The following is a 27788-nucleotide window of genomic DNA, read 5'->3' on the forward strand; positions in this document are numbered from 1 at the left end:
TACATAATCTGCTTACTCGGAGTGTGTTGGGAGTCTCGTTTGTTACCACTAGAGGGAAGCATGACTGTGGCGTAGGTCGTCTAATGAAGTGAAGTGCTGACTCACTGTCAGAGAGACCTGCAGCAAAATAAAAAACCCGTATGAGGTATCTTCACACTGTTACTGTAGAATGTTACACACAAACACAGCTGATTGGACAGGTAGTAACTACACCAAAGTGCAGTGTTTTTGAAAAATAAGATATGAATCTTTTTAAGGGGCCTGTTGAAATTTGAATTCGGCATACTAATAGACGAAAACACCTTTAAGAGCATGCCTGCCACGTGTTAAATTGGTGATAATTACAGTTAAAGGAAGGTTCAGCCTGACTTGTAAGGCCCAACAGAAGTTGGTGTGGACCTCCTTATTATCCCCTCAGTGTGGTGCTGACAGTGTATGCTGAGACGCCCTCTGCTACACACTGGAATGTGCCAAGCTCAAGGTTAACCAGGAGAAAAGCTCAATGAGGAGTATTTCTCTGAGAGGAAACAAGATATTTTAAAGCTGCTCTGTATTCTGTCTCTGTCTTTATCAGTGTGTCCGTGTGTGTGTGCATGAAACACATTTGAACTTGAGAAATTCTGTTTTAATATTTTACAGATTATTCTAATAAATCGTCCACGTCCTCCACATGAATCCTGAATGGTGACTGAGAGGGAACAGGAGTGACTGACTCGAGTGGTCTCATCCTGTTTCACTTAGAAATCCTGCCAAACTGAGTGTTCAATCTTTTTCATAAAAATGTATAAATTGTCCTTGTGTCACGGTTTATTATCATACTCAAACTGTCTGATTCAGGTTCCGTAACTTTCCGACGCAGAAGCTCTGACAAAACAGTGAAGCTTGTTTTTGTTCAGACTAATTGAATGTATCTACTTTAAGTGGCAATATAGAAAATATGCTGTGCAATAACATATATCCTGGTGCGTGGATGCAATGATTATAGTCTGAGGCAAAATCACGAAGGAAATTAAGAACATCTCTTATGCAGGTTTTTTTGGTGAGCATTACATTTATAAACAGTTAACTGCTTGTCCTCTTAACTCACTGCTACTTTGCTTATTCTAAGTGACATATACACTTAATGTAGCTGAGCCTTTATGATTAACAGTGAAATCAGTTCATCAATAAATTAATGTAAAGCCAGAAAATGTGTCAGTGCACTGCAGTTCCTCTTGCTGATTTAACACTTTGCACTGAAACGTCCACTCAGCCGTTAGTTTAGAGTTTCTAGTTTAATAGGTACACCTAGCTGAAGCTAATACAGTCCTTCACGTGAAGGTTTGTTGAACTTTATGAACATTTCGGTTATCCAAACAGATATTAAAAATAAAAAAAAGCACCTGTGAGTAGAATGCAGTAGAATTTAACAGCACCACAAACATCCTCCAGCCACCATCCTTCACCACACAGGTGAACCAACACCTCTCTAGAACAGTTTAACAGAAAATACATTATAACATAACCTTCATGAAGGAGGTATTTACTAAATTGGTGGTTGTCACTTAAAAAAATGTTAAATACATAGCCTTCATTTAGCTCACCTAGCTTGCACTCAACAGACATTTTTCACAGCAGCCACTTGGACATGAAATAGTAAACACAGGTGTTATCTATGATACTAAGGTTCAGTTCCATTCAGCTCACACAGAGTCAGGGTGCTGCTGTGCTGCATGCTGGCTCACTCGAAAGTCTCTGCTGCACTAAATGGAACAGAACCTTCATTAGTATCATTGGTAATACCTGTGTTTACCTTGCTAAGTCATGTCAGAATGACCTGCTGTGGAAATATTCAGCTACAAGTAATAGCTGAAAAGCAGGGAGACATAATGTGACATAATATTATGTAAATACCAAAAAAAAAAAAAAAAAGACAAAAGAAAAATATTTCCAAGACAAAAGGCTGACAGGGAGAGTGCACATGACATAATGGATAACTTTAGCTTCAAACATTCCTGGACACACAAAGATGAGATAAAAGCTTAGTGTGAGTAAATGAAAACGACTTGAAGTGGTGTTAATAATCTGTGTATTTAACAATGTATGCATAATTCATTTAAATAAAGAGTGTGATAAATGTACTAGCTAGCTTAACCTCTGCATCACGCTAAGCTAACGTTAGCTTGTTACTAGCATCGATTGTCAATCATACTACAGTTTGTTCAAAGCTCAACTTAATCCACCTATTCACAAAGAATTCAGATTTTACTTACATAAAATAACAAAGCGCATTTAGCTGTATTTTGTCATGTTTACGTACAGTATCAAACTGTTTGGATTATTGTTGTTTATTTAGTTACTATAGTTTGATTTAAATACATTAAAATATGAATTGAGGCATAGTTCTTTTTATTTTGAACTGTTTTTTTAATCTTCAAAATGACAATACAATAATTTTTGACGGCACACACTCACTGAAGCGCTCTTATTTTGATATCCCCCCCCCTCCTCACCTCTCAGCATCCTCCTCACCCTCCGTCCCCCCCTCCCCATCAGACTCCTCTCCTCGTTCGCACCGGTAGTTGTCATGGCGATGGAGTCAGCCTCGGCGTCGGCTCCGGGGGCTGTTGCCATGGAGATCCCGGTGCGAGGTGCGCTCCCGGTGGTGGAGGAAGACGAGGGCTACAGCGCACCGCCGCCCGGGTCCGAGGAGCGACTACGGTACCGTCGAGGTGGAGGGAGACGCCGGCGCGGGGTGCCGTTCAACCGGGGCGGCTACTACATGCTGATAGTGATCGGGGAGATCGGCACGGAGCAGCAGCTGGACACCGCCAAAGCGCAGATAGAGCGGGGTGAGTGATGGACGAAGGTTATCTGTGGTTATCTGTTTGGCAGCTGTGGGTCAGTGTGCGGCTTTAGGATGGAACACAAATCTGTAAACATGACCAGGAGAGAAATGTTTTGACGCAATATAATAGTATCCATAGGTAGAAGCGTTTGCTGCAGCATTGCACCATGGGACAGCACGCATTTCCCTCACCCACTGTGAACTATGGCTGAAAAACTGCAGACTCAAGTTGTAGATGCAGCAGGCGTGTTTGTACTTCAACAGAGCTGTGTTTTTTGGCACGCAGCCTGACAAGAGCTGTGACCTGACACCACCAATCAGTTTATGAATCAATAATTAAACACAAACATGTATTTTCACCCCGCACAGTACATGTGTTGAAACAGCTATAAAAATGCAGTTTGCATCTGAGCAGTGGTGTGTGTGTGTGTTTGTGTGTGTGCACGCGTGCGAATACAGTGTGTATGGCTGTATTCTGGAAGGGTGTCATGTACCCGCAAACTAGTAAACAAACAAAAATCTGCTGAGCAATGAGAACACAACAACTTCACAGATATTCTTAAATAGCTTTCTGTTGCCTGCAGGACCCTTATTTCGTCACACTTGGGCATCATTACTCAGCTAAATATCTCAGGACAGTACAGTACAGTTCAGACCCTGGTTCTCTTGAGGAATTGCAGCAGGCTGCAGTCACTCAGTCAGTGTGAAGTTTAGGGATGTAAAGGGAATGTCCAGCAGTTATGAAAGATGTTGATGTGTGCACACTCAGTAGTACGCCATTCAGCAATTTTCTGCTGTGTCGTTGTCCGTCAAGCTGTCCTCTGTCCAGATGATCAATCGCCCTTTTAGATGACAGTCGAGCCCTATCCACTCTCTCTGACCTCCTCTTACCACCAAGAGGGACCTGACAGCTCTGCTGCTGTGTGGCAGGCTCAGTATCACACCCCCTCAGCTCATTAGCTCATCGATTCCCTTGCCCAGGTCTGTGTTTTAAGTGTGACTCAGTGTGAATGACCTGTCACTGACTCCCATTACATGTTAGCCACAGGGTCCTTCAGTAGGCCTGCAACAAGTCATCAGTGTTGTAGTCAAACAAGACATGACAACACATTGAAGTCTTTTATATTGGGACAGATTTGATTTGATTTCCTTAACATCTCTCCGGTGCTGCACATAATTATTTTTTCATTATTGATCAAAGCACATTGCATAAAAATTGGTATTTTTATGATTTAGCGCTCCCAGTTTCAGAGTGTGATCCCACTGTGGTAAATATGGACAGTTGGACACAAGTATTTGTTCTGATTACATCAATTATGATCAAAAACTAGCAAGACTCACTTGCTCACTCACTCTCCTTTTCTCTTCTTAGCTTCCTCCATTGTACTCTTCATCTCTTCTCCTCTGCCATTATGTCCATAGAGACTGCTGAGCCTGGCTACGTTGCCCACTTACCCAACACCAGCTCTGTTCCGTCAGCCCCACATCAACATGATTAATATCTATTATTTTGTGTTAGAAAAGTTACATAATGTCTTTTTAAGCTTAATGAATTTTCCCAAAATCCAATGTGATGTCTTGAAATTGCTCATTTTCTCTAACCTAAAGCGGCAGCTAATTGTTCCATTGTGTCATTGTATCTTCAAAGTGCTTGCTTTATTTTCTTATTACTGTTTTATTATCCTGCAAACATTTCAGAAACTGGAACAGGGGAATGTTTTGCATTACTGCTTGAAAGTCAGAAATCAATTTCCTGTTGCTGACTAATCAATTCATTTGTGAAAGTTAATAGTTTTAGTTCCACTCCAAAACACAAAGGTACTAGTTTACAAGCAGAGATGAGCTGCAAATGCTCAAATGCTCATATTTAAGAGCCTGTAACCAGTGAATGCTTGATGCATGATGAATAATTTGTTTTCATTATCGTCATTTGAAACACAAATTATTTGCCTTATTGTGTCATCATCAAATAACAACAACAATAATAATAAGTATGCTATTTTGTCTTTGCCATTAGTGAGATCTCTGTATTTGAGAGTAGACACTCTGCGCTGCTTTCTTGGGACTATCAGGAAACATGAAATGTGTTAACATCACCAGGAACAAGGTTTAATGGCACTCTTATGTTAAAAAGTCATTAATGACAGCTGGTTTTTGCACTCTTTAAGCCGTGGGATAACCTCAGCTCAAGGCTGCAGGAAGCCAAAGGAAAAGTCTTTCACATGTTTATTTTTTAACCTATGGCTTAATAATGGCTGCAGGTTAATGATTCACACTTCAAAATTAGAAAATATTTATCCTCAAAGAGCAAATGATTTAAATGTCTTCTGAGATGATCTTAACCTCGACAATGTAAAAGATTTCTGAGGCCTATTCCCTGCACCGTGTATTTGTTCCATACTGTGTGTTTTCTTATAGTGTCCCTGCACCAAATCACCATTGTTCCTGGAAAAGAGCATGACTGCTCCTGAGAAAAGAGGCTGATCAAACATCACAGACACGTCCTGAGCTTGTTTTTACCAGAGGTGCTGGGGAAGAGTGTGAGGACCAACACCTTCTTAGTTTTAGCAGATCTGCAACCTGCAGACACATACAATAAAACAGAAAATGTATGCGACTGGGGCTCTCACCTCAGACACCATCGATACACCATGCCTGAACCCCGGATTCATATTTTTTGTGGGATATAGCATCGAAGCAGTGTTAGAGCACCTTCACACAGACTACTGTAGCTGTTCTGCAGCATTAAGCAGCCATAATCCTTTGGCTGCGTCTCAAAGTAGGAAATCATGAAGTATATTACACAAAGTGCAGTAAAGGCGTCATTCAGTACTTGATGAGGTATTAAGAACATATTTGTATTAATACTGTTATAGCAACAGTAGCATTCATTTAGACCTCCTCTCTTGTAGGTTTGGAATATGACTGCAAAAAATGTAGTTTAATTAGAGTTTACTGTTTTGCCCTTCACAGAATCCTCTGTGGTCATCTTGAATTATGACAATCAAGTCAAAGTTTCACATTGGACAAAAAGTATTGAAATGTCAACATAACAAACATTTTACAGTGTGTACAATTTAGTGGCATCTAGTTGTGCAGTTTCTGATTGCAACCCCATCGCTTCACCCTCTGCTTGCTAGTGTGAAGGAGAAACTATGGCAGCCGTGAAACTCTAAACTTTAAATTAAAAACCCCTTTCTACAACCAGTACTTAGTTTGTCCATTCTGAGCTACTGTAGAAACATGGCAGGTCAACTTGGCAGACTTTGTGAAAGAGGACTGACGGTGTTTGTAGATATAAATGTCTCAATCCAAGGTAACAAAAACATAATAATTCTTATTTTCAGGTGATTATACACTAATTAAATACACTAATTAAATATATAGTTGTAAATATAATATTCCCTTTCTCCTGTATACTGTAAATAGAGCCATCTAAATCCAACACACTAGACCTTTAAGACGACAACAGAGAAATGTTTGATAGTAAAAAGACTGTATGAGTGAGTGTCAGATTTAATATTTTAATACTCACTTTACTAGCCATAGTCCGGTCAAGGTCTTATTAAATAAATGTTTGATTCTCCTGTCTTTTTCACTCACTTCATTCACCGAGTCTGCATGTCGCCACAAATATATCAAATAACTGAATATTTCAGTCCAATTGCTACATAGATTTCATCTCTATGTCATTTGTCCAAGTAAGCTTTTAAGTGTGATGTCGCCTTCTGGTGCGCCAACCTGTAATCGACTCATTATTGCCCCCTGAAGCTGAAGAGCAGAAAACATCCACTGCGGCTAAAGTGCATGAGAACTGCACTTAGTGAGTGTTTTCTCGCCTGTCGGTCATAAAGTGCTAGCTTTTCAATCGGAAGTATCAGTGAGCATTTCCATCACAGTGTGATTAAGAAGCTCCCAGGCTGGGCCATCATTATATATGCATATTGATGTGCAAGTCTGGGTCACTTTGAACAGATACAGCAGACAACTAAAAAGTGAAAAAAAATCTGTCTTAGAGAGTGAGTTTGTTGGATTACTTAAACTAGTGTAGTGCTGTGAAGTTATTATTTTTTATAGATGACTCTGTCAGTTTTTAATTAAATTATGTACTCTATTAAATGTCAGAAAATAAAGATTTTTTTGGCGGACAGCACAAGAAAGATGATATACCGGAGATAAAGCAGGAAATCAACAAATGCTTTGCTTTCTTGCTTTAGAAGTTAATTAATAAAATGAATAATTGACTAAATAATAATACATTTTTGGTTGATGCACTAATTGACTAATCATTTCAGCACTAAACTGTAGTCATGTTTACGGATTGGATGCTAACAGTCTTTGTATCTTAATGATTTTAGATGACAAAGCATCAGCATCAGGGGTTGACATTTTCATGTACAGAAAGACGTTTGTAGCTGAATTTTTGGAAAAGTTCATAAGAATGATATAGCATTTCTTGGAACAGCCTGCAGTCTGCAGTGAGAGAACAGTTTTTCCACACTTAAGGACATAACAAGGTCTTCAAAGTATTTTTGTGAAAGAGGAGATTTTAGCAGAGGGGTTTGGATTTGGAAAAAATGAGATTTATCTAATTTCTTGCTCTCACTGAAAGAATCCACAAGTGGGTAAGATGGGAGAGGTGGGTGCATGCACTGATCTGACGAGATCTCTCTGAAGTTTGACTCTGCGGGACTCAATCAGTGGGATCTGATAAGGCTTGTGTGTGTGTGTGTGTGTGTGTGTGTGTGCATGTGCATGAGGGAGCGATGCTGATCAGTTCATTACTGCGTCATTTCTACTGATCCAGTGAGCTTGAAGAAGAATTAGTTTTCATGTTTAGTACGTCGTGTTTACTTGAGCATTGATGAGCTATGAAACATTTTATGATGATTAAAATGATGATACGCAGTATAAGACTGATTAATGGTTCACAACTATGTAATAACAATGTAGTAACTATTTAATACATATAGGCTAATATTGATATTACATGTCCTTCTCTTTTGTAAAAAAGCATCTGTATTAACAAATATCACTGATCATTCATACACACTAATATACATCAACCACTTTCTTTTCTAAATTAATTTTGACATCAACAATGTCTGTGTGAAATTTTGAAGATGCCACATGTAGTGATGAACACAGAGAATGATCACCTGACTGCAGTTTCTCTCTCTACACAGCTCACTGTTTTGGTTTTCTAGCCTGCAGCTTTCCTGTTTTCAGTCAGTGTCACCGCCCTCATCAGAGCTGTTTTCAGAGCAGAGCTACCTGCATAGCACCACATTTCACAGACAAAGTTAGTGACTAGCTGGTGAACATAGTGGAGTATTTAACAGAGAAAACCAAATAGTTTTGCTATTGCTTGGTCTTGAGTTGTTCATCAAATGAGAAAAGGTAAAGACAGTATCTCCACTATGAACAAATTAACATTTTTATGTTACATGCCCACATGTCAGTTATTAGACTGGGCCTGTGGTCGTATAGCGGGATCACTGTGGTGATACAGTATGATATCAGTGTCTTTTGAGGTTATACTGATATGAGAAATGCATGTTGAGCTTTGTGCTCATCGACCTTCCCTGAAGCTTAAACGGTGTGTTGGTCAAGTTGAAGGGAGAAGGTGAGAGCAAGGCAAGATGCTGCAGCAACATCTGGTAAAAGGTTACCTCAAATTGACTAAAACAGCACAGGGAGTGTTACTAACTTGTGTGCTAAATGTCTGTTGGTGCCCCAGGTTCATCAGATGCTTCACTTTCACTAATGTCTGTCCTTCCCTGCTTCACGTTGTTTGTCCTCAACCAATATTTCTCTTCCTTCCTGGCAGGAATTCGATCCTGGGACGTCGACCTCAAGTGCTGTGACCTTGATCAGCAGCTGCAGCTGTTTATAACTCGTCACTCCGCCCACTTCTCCTCCGAGGTCAGAGGTCAGTGTGATATAGTGCTCGATGGACCAATGATGGGCACATTTAGGTTTCCTTATTCTGAGAAAAAGGTTCACTGTAGAGACAGTACAGACAACAACCACTATGAAAGCTAAATATACATCTGTGTATGTTTTGTTTTCTGACCTGAGACATTGTAGATATGCTAATTCTGATCAAGTGAACATTCTGGTGGATATATGTGCTTCTCCTGCCACAGGAAGGCATGAATTGCAAATTATAAGCAACTGACAAAACAGGTCTTACTTTATCTTGAGTATTCTTTAGTATCAACCATCTAAGGCAAGCTAGACTGAGTATGAGTATACAGTTTTCTGATGATGATTTTATGGAGTTTGAATCTCAGTTTTGTCAAAGAGTCAGTTGCTGCTATTTGCAGCTACCAACTCCTATTATATTCACCTAATTCATGTTTATTTTTACACTGGAAATTTGCTTATTCAATCTAGGCTGTAATGTTTAATTTAAAAGTTCTTTATCTAATTCATAGTTTAAAATCAGCAAATTTATGGCTGTCATAATAATTATTATATGTGACAAATTCATTATTGAGATACGAGTAAAGAATATAAAAAATATATATATATAAAGGAAAAAAATATATAAACTCATTTATTTTTAATTAAACCATCACAACAACACAATTTATTATTGTAGGATGATTGACAGTAGTAAGTTTAGTAGACATTTAATCCCCCTGCATTGCATCAAAGCTGAACTGTGTATAATCACCATGGTGATGTGCAGTGAGCTGTGGACCTGCAGCAGGCGTGTGTGTGTGTATGTGTGTGTTGGCCTGCCTCTGGTGTCTATGTGATGTAATGATTTAAGGCTCAGAGCCCAGTGTGAAAGTATAACAGATGCTGAATAGGGAATTATTTAGAATGATCTGCCAGGTAAGGGCCTGATAGGATCAAACACACACATAAATATGAGGTAATAGACAACCATAGGATAGGTTCTTACTGCATACTGGTGGCAAGTGTTAAGCAGCAGCAGTCAGCAGAAAATGACACAGCATTTTTCAACACAATTGTTAAACGAAGCAAATGCCTTCAGAGGAATTGAACAGACAAACTCCTGTGAAACAATAAACATTATTAGTATCCTCTGTCCATCTGTCATCCAGTCTGTCCTCCTGGGTTACTTTGATAGAAACGCCTCTCCTTTGAACCAAAGTGAGTCAGCTTCATTTGTGCTTACTACTGCTGTTTATTGATACAACTGCTGATAAAATGTCCAGATATTTTGGTGATTGATTCCCTCAGGTTTGCTCCACCTGCAACACATTAGAGCAACATGAATTTTAAACACAGGACGATGGGAACATCCTGTGTTTTTCTCGGGACTAAACATGTTTTGATAGATAATTCTTGTGACGCGTAATGAATCTTGGTTGCATTGGTATTGCTTTGCGAGAAGTTGTATTGATTTGTAAATATTTGATTTCTTCTTGATTTTCTTATTCCTTGTCCTGTTATGTAAAATAGCATGGTGGCATAGTGGTGAGGCAGGACGCCCTGTAATTGTTGTTTCAGTGTCCAGTGACCTTAAGCATCATCACTGCAGACATGACGCTGAATCCCTTTGCAAATAAGCAACATTTTACCAAAATTATGCAGTTTTCTTACTGCCCTTTATAATGAAGGGATATTGACATCTTGGTGACGTTGGTGTTTCTGGATTTTCTCTGCACAGTGTTTGACAGTGTAGAGGATGAATTTTCTGTGTAACTACGCATGTTGAAGTTGATGGGAGTGGTATTCAGTCAGTTGCTTTCTTGCAGCCTCACCACTGGATGCCACTAAATTATAGAAAGTGGATCTTTAGGTTTGCCTAAATTGCCTAAGATAAGCTACTGGTCATACTAGACCAAATAAGGCTTGGGTTGAACAAAGGTGCCTTATGAAGCTTATTCAACCTTTTCAGTTTTACCTCAAAATAGATGTAGATAGATATCATTATGAAGCACGTCTTGTGTAATCCTCAATCCTCTGTATATTTGTATTGAATATGCGTATATACAGTACATGGTGTTAAAAAGTAACAGTGTTCTTCTCCAAACCGATACAAGATAATTGAAAATGCCTCATCCCTTTTTAAGGCTGGGAGGTAGCTGAGGCTGAAGGACCAATAATGGAGGCAGGGAGCATTGATTACACCCCTCGTTTTTCAGTACAGCACACAAGGCAGATCGATAGCACTTCAATGGAGAGCAATCCGATGGCTGCAGTGCAGAAATAGATAAGGGGATCACATTGCTTTGGGTTGGCGGAAAAAAATTCTATTGTGGGAACAGTCCTTCACCTCCACTCAGCTGGTTTTGACAATTAGGTGATAGGGTGAAGGAGAGCTGATCGGATCACTGAAGTCTGGGTGAATAGAGTGGATCGATCATGCACTGCTTTCTCTCTCAGCTAATTGAGATGCTCTTGGGTGCCCAGTTTAGGTTTTAGTAATGGAATGATATTAGACTCTTGTTGTATGACTGTGTGAGTCAAGTTGTTGCATGCCAAGCAAAATCTTTTTTAAAAATAAATATTCCTGTAAAAGCTATGGCTGATATCTTCAATTCTATAAATATGGACATGTATTTGTTCTGATTGCATTACTTATGATCAAAAACTAGCAAGTCGACAACTTTGCTAACAGCCAAACATAAAGCAAGGTCAACAACGCAAGACATAGCAGCAGCTAATATTACTTACTAGTCCAACAGGAAGAAGCCCAGATTTAGTCCAGACAGCGTCTTGCTTGTCTCTATAAATTACTTTCTCGTTTGTGTCACTGACCCTTTCTTGTTTCAGTTTTTTTTTTTTTTTTTCTTTGTTTAAAGCTCCACGGTGTTAAACCAGTATGAAGGGACATTTATCCTGTAATTCTTTTTTTCTTTTATTTCTCTGGATGCACATAACTTTTCCACTTATGAATGTATTGTTTTCTCCACACTGGCAGTTGTTAGTTAATTGAAGGAGGGCACAGTTTATGGAGGTGTTTAGGGATGTTTGATTTTAAATTTAGAATTTATTTCCAAGGCTGTCTGCCTATAAAAAACGCTTTTTAGCTGTGTCATGATAGCAAAGACTGAAAAACAGCTCTTCAGTTTAAAACGTTGCCAACAGACAAGGTCGTCTGACTATGACAAAGCTTGGATTAATGTTCAAAATGAGATTTGCAGTCACCCCGTGTTAATGCCACCTGTCTCCACTTGTCAACTAACTAGAGTAATTAATTCTCAGCTTGTCAGCTTCAACATTTCTAAGCATTGTTAATATTTAAAATTACACAAGCTGTTCAAATCTAACCACAATTGTAATTATATCAAATTCAATTTCTAAGGCCCTCTGTACTTGTGCAGAGTAAGAAAACATTTTTTTCGTTTTGAATTGCAGTAGCTTTGCACAAGTTCACAATAATGCTTATACACTGCGAGTCATCGGTGCGATTTTACGGGATAGATTTGAATGATACCAAAGATAAGATTACTGCTGGGTCCAAAACACTGCTGTTTGTTTGTTTGTTTGCAGCTTTGTTTCTGGTCTGTTTTTATCTCTGCTCAGAGATCTCATTTTAAACCCTCAGAAACCGAGCCTAATACAGAACAATTGCGTACGTTACTGTTGTGTTTTCATATTTCTTTCTAAGTTCTGTATCATTTTCATGGAGCATACTGGTGGTTTGGGTTCGTTTTATACAAAATACTAAATGGAATTTACTAACTAGCTTTCTTTGTAAGCTTTATACATTTCAAATGTAGATTTTAATCCAGACAACAATGCTGGGACACAACTGAAAATGAGCAAATATATTACAGGTAAGTCAGGAAAAACGTATTCATAGATTGTTTGTCATAGATCTATCAAAGATGTAAAATTCAAGGTTTCCATAGTGATCGTTTTCTATCTGCTGGGTTCATTTAGGAGGCGAGTGATGAGTGCTGACTGCAACAGCCCTACAGTCAGAAACACTATCACAATATCAAGTAGACCTGCTAACATTTGGCTGACAAAACAACATGTCAGAGACTGAAAGATGATGCAGGTGTTGATTTAAAGAGAAGCCATTAAATATGTTATCAGTGATATGATTCAATTCAAACACTGTTCATGCTGGATTTATAGTCACTTCACTTTTACATGAACTTGCCACCATAACAAATGTTACACAGTGACCCCTAGTGTTGAAATAGTGTAATGCAGCGATGACTTCATATTTCTGGACAGGGACTGTGTCTGTCTGCCTGAACTCTCTCACTCGTCGAAACACATGAAGAGCTCACAAACCTAAAAGCACTCGTCCTCTGTGACGCTCAGCAGCCGACGTACCTACTAATGCATGCACACGCACACAGGCCTGCCCACACAAATACCCAGATGAGGACCGGGCGAGATTGGCCATGGATTAGTGTCAGCGATTTACTCTGATTAACCCTCCCACACTGGACTCACAAAGGTGTGTGTGTACTGTATGCATTTTGTGTTTTGTGAGTGCTGATTTGTCAGTATCACTTGGTTTCCTTATTTCAGACATATCATATCACTGAAAAGCCAGTGTCCCTACATGAATGCTTCCCAGACATTTCCAGGAACTCAGTTGAGCTTCTTGTTTGGGAAATCTTCTGTTGTCTGGTTTGCTTTTAAAGAGTCTTTTCTTAAGCTTTCTGAGTTTTGGAGGGGAACGAAGTGAATGCCTTGACAAAAAAATCCCTTTATCGAAAAATAGGGACAGAAAGCAGTGGGGAAATGAGGTCTTTCCTTGAATTCTTACCAGTGGGGACATGTACCTACTTTAGGTGCTTTATTTAGTGTTTTCATTTTGACTCAGCAGAGCGTTTGTTTGGTACTTTGCTCCCGTGTGTGTCTCTTTAGTATTTGTTTTGTACATGCTCACTGTAACACTGCAGGTTTTATACAGTACGATCAGCATGGTTCACAAGTTCACAACATATTGAAAGTCTTTTTAAATGGCATACCTGAGAGGTTCAGTTAAAATGTTGTCATCATTTATAGCACGAGGATACTAAATATTAGAAACACCTCTGTATAATGCAATATAATTCAACAGCAACACAAGCTGCAATCTGAAAGCTAGCCATAAAGTTGAATTAACACCTCTCTAAAGCTGTTCCAACAAAAACATTATAACCTCCATTGAAGTAGTATTTATTGCTGGGCAGTAATATTAGACTGCACTGGTTTTTGTTCGACGTTCATTAAAAACTGGTATATTTAGCATATTTGTTTTTACAGATTAAAATGCTCCAGAAAACTGCACATGTAGACTACAGCACTAATAATATACAGTATCTAGTGGCTTGCATATGCTATGACTATCCAAGATGTTTGTAAAACACATTAAATACAGTACTGTGAATGCTAAGCAGGACTATACTGTAGCAGCAGTCGGCTGATGGGAAACAGGCTTTAACGTCCCAGAGGTCCAGAGATCCTTTGAAGTGAGATCACGTCTTTCTTTTCCCTTCCTTTCTCTCTATCTCTCTCTCTCTCTCTCTCTCTCTCTCTCTCTCTGTGGGCAGAGAACGGGAGAAGTAAAAAGAATCAGTGGGATAAACTCTTGGTGTAATCATTATGTGTGGATCCTCCCTCCTACACACACACACACACACACACAGGTTGAACTCAGTAAGATGGCTGACTCAGGCAGGCTACAGACATTCAATCTCTAAGAGGCTTCCAGAACTTTCTGCAGTATGTGTGTTTTATAATTCTGCAGCTCATTCATAAAGGCAGTCATTTTGCTAAGATTAGAGTTTCTTTTGTGATTTTCTGAGTGGATCTGTGACCTCCTAAACCAAAAGTGCACATATACCCAATGAATGAATGAATAGAGGAGACTCCAGCTTGAAGCTCTGGCTTCTAAATTAGACAAATTCTTCATAACATGGACCGTCGCTTGTGTGGATGTAAAAATTATGTGGGTGTAGATGTAAAAACAGTGTTGTTATTCCATTAGAAAACTAATTCTATTTGTTTCTCATGAGTTTCTCTGAGCCTGATGTGTGTGCAGCAGTTACGGAAACACACACTCTGGAGGCCCATGGCATTGTGTGACGTGGATGTGGTGAAGGTGAGAGTTGGCCCAGGGGCAGCACACAGTGATTTAAGACTCACGTTCAATCATGGAGCCAATTTGCTCATGCGCCTGGGGACTGTACCTTTTCATGCCTGTTGCCGTAGTGACCTCTCCATCCCTGCCTGAGTGGGATGACATGTGGAAGACCTAAAGGCATCAAAGATGAAAGGTTAAAAAGGTCACATGCCCTTTTTCAATACATCATCACTGAGGTCAAAGAAGCCAGTGGCTAGTGTAGGATGGACAGAACACATGCTGAAAATGAAGACGAGACATTGTGTTTTTCTTTTGTTCCATAACTGAATGAAGTTTGGCTGATGTTGGATGTTGGATTGGAACTGATAATGAAATAATTTCTGAAATATCTGGTGGAATGTGAAGTCACTGAATAGTACATTGTTTTTTGGAAAATGTTTGACTTAAGCAGCTCCCATCATAAAAGAGTGTTGTTGTCCCAGAGTTTTGAGAAGTTAACAATGAGCCCTACTCATACAGGATCAAGATTACAACCATGCAAGCAGGTTTGTGAGGCTGTACTACAGCACAGTGATCATGTTAGCTAAATACTAACATGCTCACATTGACACCTTTTTTTTTTAAGATATTTTTTTGGCCTTTTTAAGCTTTGTTTTTTGTTAGAGACAGCTGAAGGAATGTGTGGAGAGAGATGGGGAATGACATGCAGGAAGGAACCAGGGGTCAGACTCGAACCCTGGGCTGCCGCGGCAAGGACTGAGCCTTTGTACATGGGGTGGCTGCTCTAACAACTGAACTAAACACCTCAACACATTGACACCTTTTAACATGCTGATGTGAAGACCATGTTCATGTCCATCTAAGATGCAATTCAAGTGATTAAACTGAAATGACATTTCCCTTGGGTCCCTTGTGTGGATAATTCAAACCACTGACACTACCAGAATAGATTAATAACCCCATATGTTCAGGGAACTGAGAAAACATTGACAGTATAATTTGTAGACAGAGCCTTCAGTCTGCGAGGTGAAACCATGTGTCTTAAAGCTGCATTATTTCTAAAGGCCAGCAGGGGGCAGCTCCATTGGCTGCAACAGATTGTGAGAAGTCCTGAGGAGAAATGAGCCTACTTTTCACTTCAGGTCTTGTTCCGTCCAGCACAATGTTCATTCTTCTAAATTGTGGTCCCATTTGGAGTAAAATAGACAATAAAGCATGGTATGCTTGAGGGCATGACCACCTTGTAATTGGCAAGTCATTTTCAGTGGGTCTGTCCAGTGCAATATACCGGGCTCAGGAAATTCAGATCAAACTAAGTGATCAAATATGAATCAAGATTCTCTTTCTGCATTGCCTGTTTCTCACCATAATTGTTTTCAGAATTTTTTCAGTGCTTGTTCAGCTGTAATCCGATAAGGTTTGTGACGTGACAAGTCATCCATTTTATACAGCTTGAAATGAAACAAAACAAAGTGCAGCCCAGTTCACAAAACCAGCTCCGTGCATTCCTCCAAATGCGGCCATTTCTGTCTCAAAAAAGCAAGATGGTAACGTCTTTAATGCCAAAATGGGTGTCCACAAACCAGTTAGTGATGTCATGGTGAGTTAAAGGTGGAAAAGGAGAAAAATACCTAACAAAAGACAGCACAACACTTAATACCCCAAACAAAGAGACCTGAAAACCTGTTATATTCTCTCATTCTGACCCTTACCTGTACTGTCCTCCCTAACAACAATCTATGCAATATAGCAGCAAGGTTAGCCCTAAAGATGAGAGGTGATCTGGTGGAAAGATGAAGTTGTGCACTGTTAGCTTCTGTGAACATGGATTTATGCTATAGCCACGACAGCTTGTAGTATCTTGGCTCAGGGTCCATATTAAATATTCATGCAGCTGCAGCTACTAAATGCATGGCTTTAGGTAAAAATGTGTCTATTAGGATTTTAAAGATTGTTGGTATTTGGGGCTTCAGTCTGTTGGGGGATTTTTTTTCTTTTCAACATTTAAAAAAAGACACAATAAGTAAATAAAAACATTAAATCCTACCTCCATGAAGGTTATGTACAATCTTTATCTTTCTGTTATTTAGCCTCACTGATGTGAATGAGTAGGCAAAATAATAGAATGACCTGTAGTTTATGTAAACTGTTGATGGCCTCTGTATTTTAAATGGATAGAGTTGACTTAATCATGAAGGAAGCATTCATTGCAGGACTGTTGCATTATCTCATACAATAAGCTCAACTTAATAGTTAGTACTGAGGTCAGAGGAAAGGGCTGTCTCACTCCCTCAACACTACAGATAGGTGCATAACATAGAAGCCTCTTAGAGTCAGATAAGAATGCTGAGCCACTGAGGGTCAACATATTTCCTTCTTTGTACAATGATGGACATTTGACAAATACCTTATACTGTAAATATGAGTATGACCTTTTATGGACATAGAGACGTTGTGGTGCTGTGATAAAGATAAAATAAACGAGCCAGAGAGAAATCAAGGCGGCATCATGTCATGACAAGTATTGATAAATCCTCCTTTCTCTGAACTGACCATTGATTAATAAAATTCTCCACAACACTAATCATCTGTTAACACTCAACCTGTGCTCAAGTGTTAGCATTGAGATTTTAATAATTACTTTTATACTTCAATTCAGCAAATGGCCAATCTCCCAAAATCTTTTGAAGTAACTTTTAAAGTAGAAAGACTGGCTAGAAAACTTCTCTTTTTGTGAGTGTATGTGCACATGCATGGACTTTAGAGTGCCGTATCTAGCTAAGTAGTACTTCAGTTGTTCCTCTTATCGTGTCATGTCCCTTCTCCCAAATCTTCCCCGTCTACTTACATCCAGATAAATGCTTATCTGGAAGTGAAGAAACCCCTTCTCCTTCCCCTGTAAGCTGCTGCTCACTGCTGTTTTGCATTTCTTGAACTTTGTTCTCATTTCAGACTTAAAGGAATATTTTTACACCCAAAATCTGAGCAGGCTTTAATTTCTTTTTAAAAAATCCCTTCTATCTCCTTCCTCAGGTCTTATATCATTTTTGTTCCCGACACCTTCCCTCTCCAACATGATTGCTCCCAAGTCACAGCAGTATTTGCTCGGAGCTCTGAAACTCATATGAGTTGCTTGTAAGGCTCTCCATCTAAGATCCCATCTCAGTCATGCTGAAAGGTACTTATCAGTTTTAAATGTGGAAGTGAGAGGGGAAGTCTCATATGAAGGCACTAACAAGGAATTATCCACATAGATTAGGCAGCTTTACATTCACTCTGCTCAACTGAGGCCTTAATAACAGCTTTTAGTCCCACCTTACAGAGACTGCTGACATGTAGTGCAGTGATGACATGTCTAGGTTATGACCTTCAGCTGCAGGCACTCATCTCTATCTATCCCTTACATGTTAAACACCAACATGTTAATCTGCTGACAGCGCTTGTTGTCTTCAGGTTTGTTTGTCTCTTTAAAGAAGAATGGGCTGTCCACCCACCATTTTTATTTCTTTGAGCAGACAGTAGTATAGCCACAAGGGAAATGCGTGAGGGGGAGAGACGGGAAAATATGATCTGACAGGATTCAAGCTGAGGGTTAAGTGTGGCCCGGTTGTGGTTCCACTCACTGTTGTTGTGGTAAATAAAAAGGTGGAGAGGTTATTACATCCATGTGTAATTACAGAAAAGTCTAAATCTGTGCTTTGTATTCTGGGATTGATCACTGCTTTGAAACAGCTGAACCTTGAACTGTGGCTTGAAAAACAAAACTGGTATTGATAAATCAGGTTTGTGCTCTGTGGAGGAAACTGATCCAATCCAAAGACTGAAGATGAAATGTATTTATTCCACTTTGATGTTATGAAAGTTCATCATGACCTTTGACAGGATGTATGACAAAATTTGTTCTGTAAATAATACGATTAGTAAATAGGTGGGATTGATTGGAAATCATCAATCATAAGTGTGACTCATGATATCCTGAAATTCAATACCTTTATTTTGTAGATGCACTCTATCTGCTGAGCTTCATAATGACACGATCCTCTGAGGTTGTTCTCATCTGTTTACGTCAGTGAGATCACAAATATTAGACCATTCATTTTCCTTCATAGGGTGGCACAAGTAATAACAATAAAATCACAATTTTCATATTGTACTATAATGATTTGAAGAAGTTGCATCAAGTGGTGTATTTGCCGATTGCAAACCTCTTGTTTCACCCTCGCCTTCCAAGCATAAAGGAAAAATGGCGGCCCTGAAAAACATGAGAGGCTCATTACTATTCCTTCCAAGGTAACAAAAACATAACAGGTCTTAATTTCAGGTGATTATACACTAAAGAAATCAGAGTTATGAACATGTTATTTCATTTTCCATTTTCTTTCATCTTTTCAGTTGCCTGAAATCTGTCACACTAGACCTTTAAGACGTTTAATTTGGCTTGAAGTGATTTGACAAAATGCTGAAATAGATCTGAAAAATGGAATTGTGTGTGTGTTTACCGAGTGTATGTCTCCAAAACTAAACTAAACTGTTAAATTGATGAACTCTAATATATAATACTTCTCCAGTATTATATAGTAAAGTAAAAGTTCCATAATGTAGCACTCTGGGTCTGGCTTGTATGAATTTGTCACATCTTGGGTATAGTTTTATGTATCACACAATAATCATTCAATCATAAAATCTCATTCACATATAGCAACTATTCTGTCATACGGTGGTTTGAAAAAGTATTGATACAAACTGCCTGAGAATTTGAAGACTTTTAGTTTGACTCTTCCTCCTCATCATTCGTCTCTCGTCTCTTTATTGAAGGACATTGCCAGGCAGCTAGCTACTGTACAGCTTAGATTTTTACATGTACAAGCTCACACTAACCTGTGGTGTTTGTCATGTTGTACACACGGTTAAAAGAGCAGAACACTCCTCTAATAACTTTACTGTTTCTCACTTTTATGGCCCAGTTGTTCCGTCCTATTCCCATTACGAATCACCTCCTGCCTCTGAAATATTTCTTCCCATGTCAATCTCTGTGTCTGTCTTCAATGTTGGATGGTGAGAAGGAGACGTTTTCATCACTGTTAAGCTCTGCTTGATTGCCTTGAAGGAATCGATTGAGCACAGTGACAGCAGAAGTTATGGTTGAGCAGCTGGAAGCTCTTTTCCCCAGTGCTAGGATACTGTGTCTGCGCTTCATTTCCGCTACTTTCAGAGCTCCTGAGCTTGGCCTGTTTTTTTTAATACACTTGGTGTTTTCCTCTCATATAGGGCTGCACAGCAATTAGTCATATAAAAATCAACATTACTGTCTTCACTTGTGCACTTTCAGGATTGCGTGAGGTTGCTGTTTTTATTTAGTCCCAAACGGCTCCTTTACAAAGTAATCTGGTGCTGTGGAGAATCCAGGCGAGCACTTTCATGACAACACAGTCAGTATTCAGCTCACTGATTCTACACATTAGATCATTTGTGGAAAATCATTAATGAAAAGCATTCCACATCTAAATAATTCAGCATCATTTCCCACCTGAATATGTAATTATTTTTTGTCAGTTATTCTTCAGGCTGTGTCTCTAGTATTGATCAGTGGTTACCAATGTTGCTTGGGGGTGTTGAAGCTGTCATTTGCACAATTAACTTCTTAACCTTCAATGTCTTCAACACCGCCTCTCTGTTAGTGGCTTTAAATGGAGATGTAAATGTTTAACTCCACACTGCATAGAGTGCAGTGCATATTCATTATCAGCTAGCTGTAATAGACTTCAACATGTTGTAGGGAAGGCATCATTTTCTTACTGATCTCTTTTGCTGACCTACTTTTCTGTAATTGATGCCTGGCAACAAATGAACCACTTTATTTATACATTCTGTTTTTATATGGGAGCATACACAGCATGAGATGCATAGAATGTAAACAGAATAGAGCAGAGAAAGAAAGGAGTGCAACAAAACAAAGAAGTAAAGCACAGCTCCTCCTTTTATGACTTCAGCAGATGCTGTTCTTGTGTCAGGGGATCTACTGTACCATAGAAATTACCACAAAAAGTTCTGTGCATTTGGAAGCATGTGATTCAGTTCTGTTAGACCTTCACCTACAAGAGCTAAGTCATTGATCATCTTCATCCCCGTCACCGTGTGTTTATCATTGGCTGCTACAGCACTCAATGTAACCAGCATTTTAATTCTGCTGTGTAACTGTGTCCTAACCCACAGTGTGACACAGCAGTTCTGTACTCTCACCTTGTCGTAGGAAGGAAGGGAGCAACTGTGTGTGTGTGTGTGTGTGTGTGTGTGTGTGTGTGTGTGTTAACCCCCCTGGGTTAGCAGAAGAGTGAGGTGGGGTCACTACTCTCAGGGGGATTTGGTGATGCGTTCATTCAAGCCAAGGTCACAGAGACTCACTTCTGGGTCACTTTAGCCTTTCTAAACAGACCTGCTGAGAACACACACACACACACACACACACACACACACACAGACACACACATTCTCTTAGCACAATCTGCTCTGCACACACACACATACTGTCAACTATGGTTATAATGGCGTCTGAGGAGCCGTCGGTTTCCATTTCGTTGGCCCTGAGCTGAATCAATGTAGAAAGACTGTTTGCACTTAGTCCACTTGTTTCTTTCTGCCTCTCTGAACATTGTCTTGTCTTCAGCATTCCAGAGGCAGTGAGTGGGGTGAAAAGTTTAAATCCCTCAAGTTCCATCGTTTAGTAGAACATAAAAAATTCACATTTGTTTCTAGTATTTGTGTCATGATGTTGTAATCTTCCACAGAATATTTCATTCATTCTCACACTTTTCCCACAAGGATGCAAATGCTAAAAGTGAAGCTAAATGCTAACTTGCGTGAGTTCTGAACACTTCAGGTGTTTCATCTCAGCTGACTGCAAACAGGTTGTAGTGAAGTAGGAGAAGTTATGTATACAGCATCTCAGACCAATACAAATGGGTGCTACAGCCTCCATCGACAAAACCAATCATTTTATCTTGCAGATAACCGTAAAACACACTTCAAACAAGACAGAAACAACCTGAAACTCAAAACCCTCTTTGTTTGTCTTTTCACAGGTTTTCTGACAATCACCAAAATGGGCCGCAATGGCTGCAGCGTCTACTTGGTAATAAATATAATATACAGTTGTTGGCTGCTATATAAATGTTATTAATATGTGTAACCTTTTAATGACCTCACTGCATTGACTTTGGATGAACTTTAGTTCTGAGACGCCTCTACAACACTCTGGCTTCTTCTGGGGTGGCTATGGCTCAGAGGTAGAGCGGGTCGCCCACTGAATGGTTAGTTGACACCTTGCATGGCAGATAATGCCATCAGTGTATGAATGTGTGTGAATGGGTGAATGAGATATGTAGTGTAAAAGAGCTTTGAGTGGTTGGAAGACTAGAAAGGTTATATAAGTACAGTCCATTTACCATTTCTCTATATCACTGGTAACTGAGGCTCATGGGTTATGTAGTATTTTGGGCCCCTTGCCATGCCATGCAATTTTCAGAAAATAAGATGAATATCTCCATCTATAATTCAAGACATACAACCTGTACTGTATATATGTTTTATGTAGTAAGCTGAGGTAAACAGAGGGTTCTTTTGTTTCTATAGAAGTGCAACATTGAAGGAATATTTTGAAATGAGCATTCCCACCAGCGACTCCTCCTTTGTGACTCTATAAATAAATAGTGAATAAAGAGAAACCTCATACTAACTACTAATAGAATGCTACTGGAAGAACCTCAAATGAATTGTGTTCATTTTGATTAATAGACACATTAAAGTCTGCACAGTGGTAGCAAATGAAGATGATAATAATATTTCACTTTTTTAGATTTTTTTGAGTGTCCTTACATATAAAATATAATATAAATATAAATAAAACTTAACTTAAGATAAAGACACTTTCTAAATGGCTCCACTATGTGCTGAATGGATGTAGTAAATCTACAACTGTCAGTACACTAATGCTAATCCAACAGAGCTTAAAGTGCAGCGTCATCATGGACTGCTCCCCTCTAATCTCACTGAGGCGGTTCACCAGCCTGACCCTTACATGTGGGTTAAAGAGACAATAGATATCTGTTATTTTGTAGTATTTCACTGTTATCTACAAATGTATTTTCCTTTCTAAAGAGAAATAACCAAAAGTGGTGATGACCAGAGTCCATCACAGCTAATCTGCAATGTGAAAAATGACATGTCCAATATATATATATATAACTTTAGAGTGAGATGTTTACGAACACCCTAAAAATTGAATACTGCTCACTTTAATACTGCTCACTTTGCTGTCTTTGATCTGTGGTGACTGCTGTGTTGGTGTTAGTGCACTGCAAGCCACCTTCTGATTGCTGTCATACAGTATGTTGTGTCCCAGCTGCAGCACATAGAGAGAATCTTCCTCGCTGTTAGATTTTAGTAAATCCTTTCACTCCTACAATAATCCTCTTTGCAACAATGCTAATTGCAGCGGTGAGGCAGGATGATTAAACAAGATGGTACACAGCCCATGTTGAGTTGTCCTGTTTTCAGCTGAACTGACAGTTTAGTCGTGTTATCATAGCAACAGGAGGAAGACAGTGTAAGAGAGTTTAAGAGTTGAACCGCCGCCTGAAGGTGGAGCTGAAACCATGCGGAAACCAGTCTGAACATGGCCAGCATTCATAAACTAATTTTACCTCATTGTTTGAATGCTAAGTTTTCATACGTGCAGGTTGACTTCACCTGACTGAGACTAAGAGAGACACTGAGACAGACAGACAGACACAGTCAGAGGGAGGCATCCTTCTAAAGTGGCTCATTGCGTCATACATTATTGAGGTAGCTGCTGAATTATGCAAAGCTTTGATATTGATCCCAGGGCTTGCCATCACTGCAGTCTGAGGAATAGAGAGACAGTAAGTGAGAGCAAAGAGGAGTGGGAAAAAGTGAGGAAAATAAAGACTGGTAAACAATAGGTAGAAGACGAAGAAAGGAGAGATACAGTAAGAGTCGTGAGATAGGTGGAAAAAGACATTGAGAAAGAGAAAGGAAAAAGATAAAAATGCACATATGGTGTGTGACAACAGGAATACATCCTGCATTCATGATTTAATTTCCCACCTTTGAGAAATTCATCTAAAAATAGCACCTACAGTTAAAAAATCCCTTCAGAAAAGATTTAAGAGGTTACTTCAGAGGGAACAGAAAGGTAAGGATAGGTTTAGGAAAAGCATCATTCCTCTGAGACCTGCGGGCTTGTGCTCCATGCATCATAACAGACATCTCTGGTGAGCCACGTAATATGTAGTCCTGTCAGGCATCACACCTCGCCAGCAGTCTTAGTCTTTCTATTACTGAGGTCACTGTGTGTCACAAGCCTCTAGGTGGCCTGGCTTGAACCTTTACTACTCGGTGAAATGAGGTAAAACTGAGACCCGTCTGTGCTGTACTGCGACCAGTGAGAGGCAGCACTGAAGTGCACACCATCTGTCCTAATATGTTTACCTCTGCATAGTGATTGATCAAACGCATGCTTCCAGGTGGGGCGGGGAAAGTACAGCCTCATTTGGAAAGTAAATGAATCTTCTCAGTCAGAGTATACATTTCCTTTCAAACACTAGAACCTCAACAGATGTGTTGTCTTTATAAGTGTTGAGTTACTTAAGTTAATAGAGAATGTAAATCAACATTGCAGTTGCAGTTTATGCAGAGACAGTCTGCTATTGATGATGATGCGTGACAAATGTTGTGAAACTGGAAGATAATAGACGAGAAGTTTTCAAGATTTCCTACAATATCATCGGAGAGGCTGTGTGTAGTAAAGACAAGGAAACAGCTTCATTGTATCAGATTACTTGACTGTGCTTACTGTCTAATATTTGCTTGCTCGCTATCTTACAAGCTAATGTTCTGCTCTAACTCAACTATGTAAGCGGGATTGGAGGAACGTAAGGGTAACTTGCAAATCTAGGTTGTCCTTCTTAGGCTAGCTTGTCTCTACTAGAGAGCTTGATTAGGTATTATCAGTAGATACTATCACTGATACATTGGCATATATGTCAGCTGATAAGTAACCCAAAAAAATGCTGCACAAAATAAAAAACATGTCAAAGGACAGCAGACATTTTGACAGGCCATAGCAGGAAACTCACAGGTGTATTAATGATGGCTGCATTCCAGGTCATGCTAGTGTGAGTGCAGCTTCACCCTCACTGTTACTGGAACACATACTGGAACTAAGCCATTGTTACTATTATTAAGTGTACCTGTGTTTTTCTGGCTTTGTCTGCCGTGCACCAGAGAGTTCTGTCAAGTATGTTTTTGTACTGTAAAATGTTGTTCAGTATATTTAGAGTTTATTCAAAAACAAGAGGTTTGTTTATGTTGTGCATTTATTTTAAAAATGAAGTATGAACCAGTTTATTCAACTCGCCCCAAAAATCCAGTCTCTGTCAGACACTTGTCTGCTAACAATAGATAACCTCCCTTACAAAATAAGGCAATCACGAACATATTAAACTGTATGAGTTCTGTGGTTACATACATGCAGATTGATATATCATAAGCAGTGTTTTGCAGTTAGCACAGTGATTTAGCTGTTGACTATGACTCAGCTTTTAGTCCGGCCGACAAAATGTCTGATTGTTTTGGTAGTTCCTCCGACAACCATTCAGAGAGAGAGAGCTACACCAGACCTATTTGCATCGCTCCACAAAATTTGAGATGTAGGTGTCGGTGTGGAATCATGACTTGCATGACTTTTGCTATCCATCTACAGAAATGACTAAGACACTTTGCTGCCAACACCAGGGTGGAAAATCTTTTCCCTTCGCAGAAACTGCCTTATCAGAGATTTGACAGGCGTTCTCTTGGGCTTAATGATTGGCAGTTTATGAGAGAAGGCGGGCTTAGTGAGTGGAGGGGTGTGGTCTCATCATCTCCTGAATGGGCACTGGTGAGCCAATCAGCTGACAAAGGAGATAGAAGAGGTCTGTGTGTGTGTGTGTGTGTGTGTGTGTGTGTGTGTGTGTGCAGAGGCTTGTTAAACTGTTAGATGAAACAGGATGGTAGTTGGTGCAGTGTACTCGTGGCACCAAATACGTGTCTGATATGGAGTGATGCTGTCTCACACAGCAACATGCAGAGCAAATGTGCATGACAATACATGACGACCAACCTGACGAATATTAATGACTGAATGCAACAAACATAACTGCAAAAGACACACAGATAAACCCACAATCCCCTTCACTGGAGCATAAACATTGTTATCAATCACTTTTCTGATTCATTTGAATCTCTTTTTATTACACAAAGAGGTACACAAGACGATGTAATATAAAGTCAACAACTAAATACAAACATCAGTGCTGTGGGCAGACATGCACACAGTGTCAGCGTTATGATTAGGTCCTCTTTAGGTCAGACTGCAGCTCCATTGTACTTAAAGACAGTTATTTAAAATGTATACTGCAGACACAAACATTACATATTACAAAACCAGCATGCTGCTTTAACAGCCTGCATTATTCTGTGAAGATGCACAAGATGTTAGGACCTGGCTGGGAATGTCCCAAAGGTCTTGGACCGGGATAAGATCAAGGCTATGTGCAGGCAAGTTCTTCTGCACCAAAATGTGACAGGCGTTTCTTTGTAGACACGTCTTTGTGCATGGGGACACTCACTGTTACTTGAGAAAGGTTGCTGGCCCAAACACCAAAACTATGAAACAGACTGTGGACTAAGATGTCCGTTACCTCCAGTTTTGCCCTGGGGTTCCCTAGTGGGTTATTCCAGCTGTGCTTGCAGGGTTGGTCTGTCTTGTTGTTGTCCTTCGTGTTTGGCTGGAATTTGGTTTGTTGGTCTCCCGATGTCAATTTATAATTACTTTGGTGAGATCCTGATCACTCATGTAGCGCCACCATCAGGACAAAACTTTTGAATTTCTGCTTTCACTTCAGTAAGACAACTCTCTTTAGCTCTACTGTAGTTGGCTCTTCTTTACTGAAACAAAGTCTGAAAAATCACTTCTGTACTCTCATCATAATATAGTGGGCTAATCCTTTCTGCCCTGTAGTATTCCACATATCAGTCATTTAATAACACTTTTTAGTTGAGATATTTTGAATTTGGTGCATTGTTTTTTTTGTTTCTGTGTCTGTTAGAACTACTTTTTGTCTGTGATCCTGTTAGTTGCTTCCTGGTTTCTAACCTGCTGTCATTGTTTTCATGGTGTCATTGTAAAAGTGACGAGTGGCTGATGACAGATGTTTTTATTAAGAGCTGTGAGATGTGGTGCATAACACCCCACACACACACACACACACACACACACACGGCGCGCGCGCACACACGCTCTCTCTCTCTCTCTCTCTCTCTCTCTCTCTCTCTCACACACACACACACACACACACACACACACACACACACACACACAGAACAGATCTGCTGTTTCACTCCCCCTGCTTACAAAAGCAGTGCACCTACCCACACCGCCCTGGCAGTGAATGAGTTACTGCTGGTGCAGTGTGTGAGCCTGGTGCGCCCCTCCCTGGTAGGACCGCACGCCGCTGGTCGGCTGTCTGCAGACGGATGTTGCCGCATCCCGGCGCGCTGCTCTCCGCCACCAGGCTGCGTTCCTCTCCAAATGTGCCAAATCTCCTCCTCTGTCCTCTCGTCTCCGCCTGACGCACACACAACACGCACCGCCGACGCTCCTCTCCGGTTCTAGACACACAACTCTCTGGCAAAGTGGCTCATCATCCATACTGGTACGTAAACTGTTTCTGAAATACCCAACTGATGTGTGATGTATGTTTTTTTGTGCGTGTTTGCGCGGAGTTTACCGCGACTGCAGCTTTGTTTAGTGAGAGACTGTGGAGCGACTGCTGCGTATTTTGCCTGTTTTTGAGGCTCAGCTCTGATTTTTCTCTCTCCACA

At 39.9% G+C, this 27788-nt stretch overlaps 1 protein-coding gene across 2 annotated transcripts in view; it reads left to right on the forward strand.

The window, feature by feature from the left end:
- The first annotated feature begins 2548 nt into the window (after positions 1-2548).
- map1ab (microtubule-associated protein 1Ab) overlaps positions 2549-27788 on the forward strand; it is a 68404-nt gene continuing 43164 nt past the window's right edge. For both annotated transcript variants that reach the window (XM_019260999.2, XM_019261009.2), the window contains exons 1-2: positions 2549-2831; positions 8658-8759. In XM_019260999.2, the coding sequence (XP_019116544.2) occupies positions 2567-2831; positions 8658-8759 (367 nt within the window). In that variant the 5' untranslated portion in view covers positions 2549-2566. The remainder of the gene's footprint in view (positions 2832-8657; positions 8760-27788) is intronic.

The sequence above is a fragment of the Larimichthys crocea genome, chromosome XIV, assembly GCF_000972845.2.
Source record: "Larimichthys crocea isolate SSNF chromosome XIV, L_crocea_2.0, whole genome shotgun sequence".
Taxonomy (NCBI): domain Eukaryota; kingdom Metazoa; phylum Chordata; class Actinopteri; family Sciaenidae; genus Larimichthys; species Larimichthys crocea.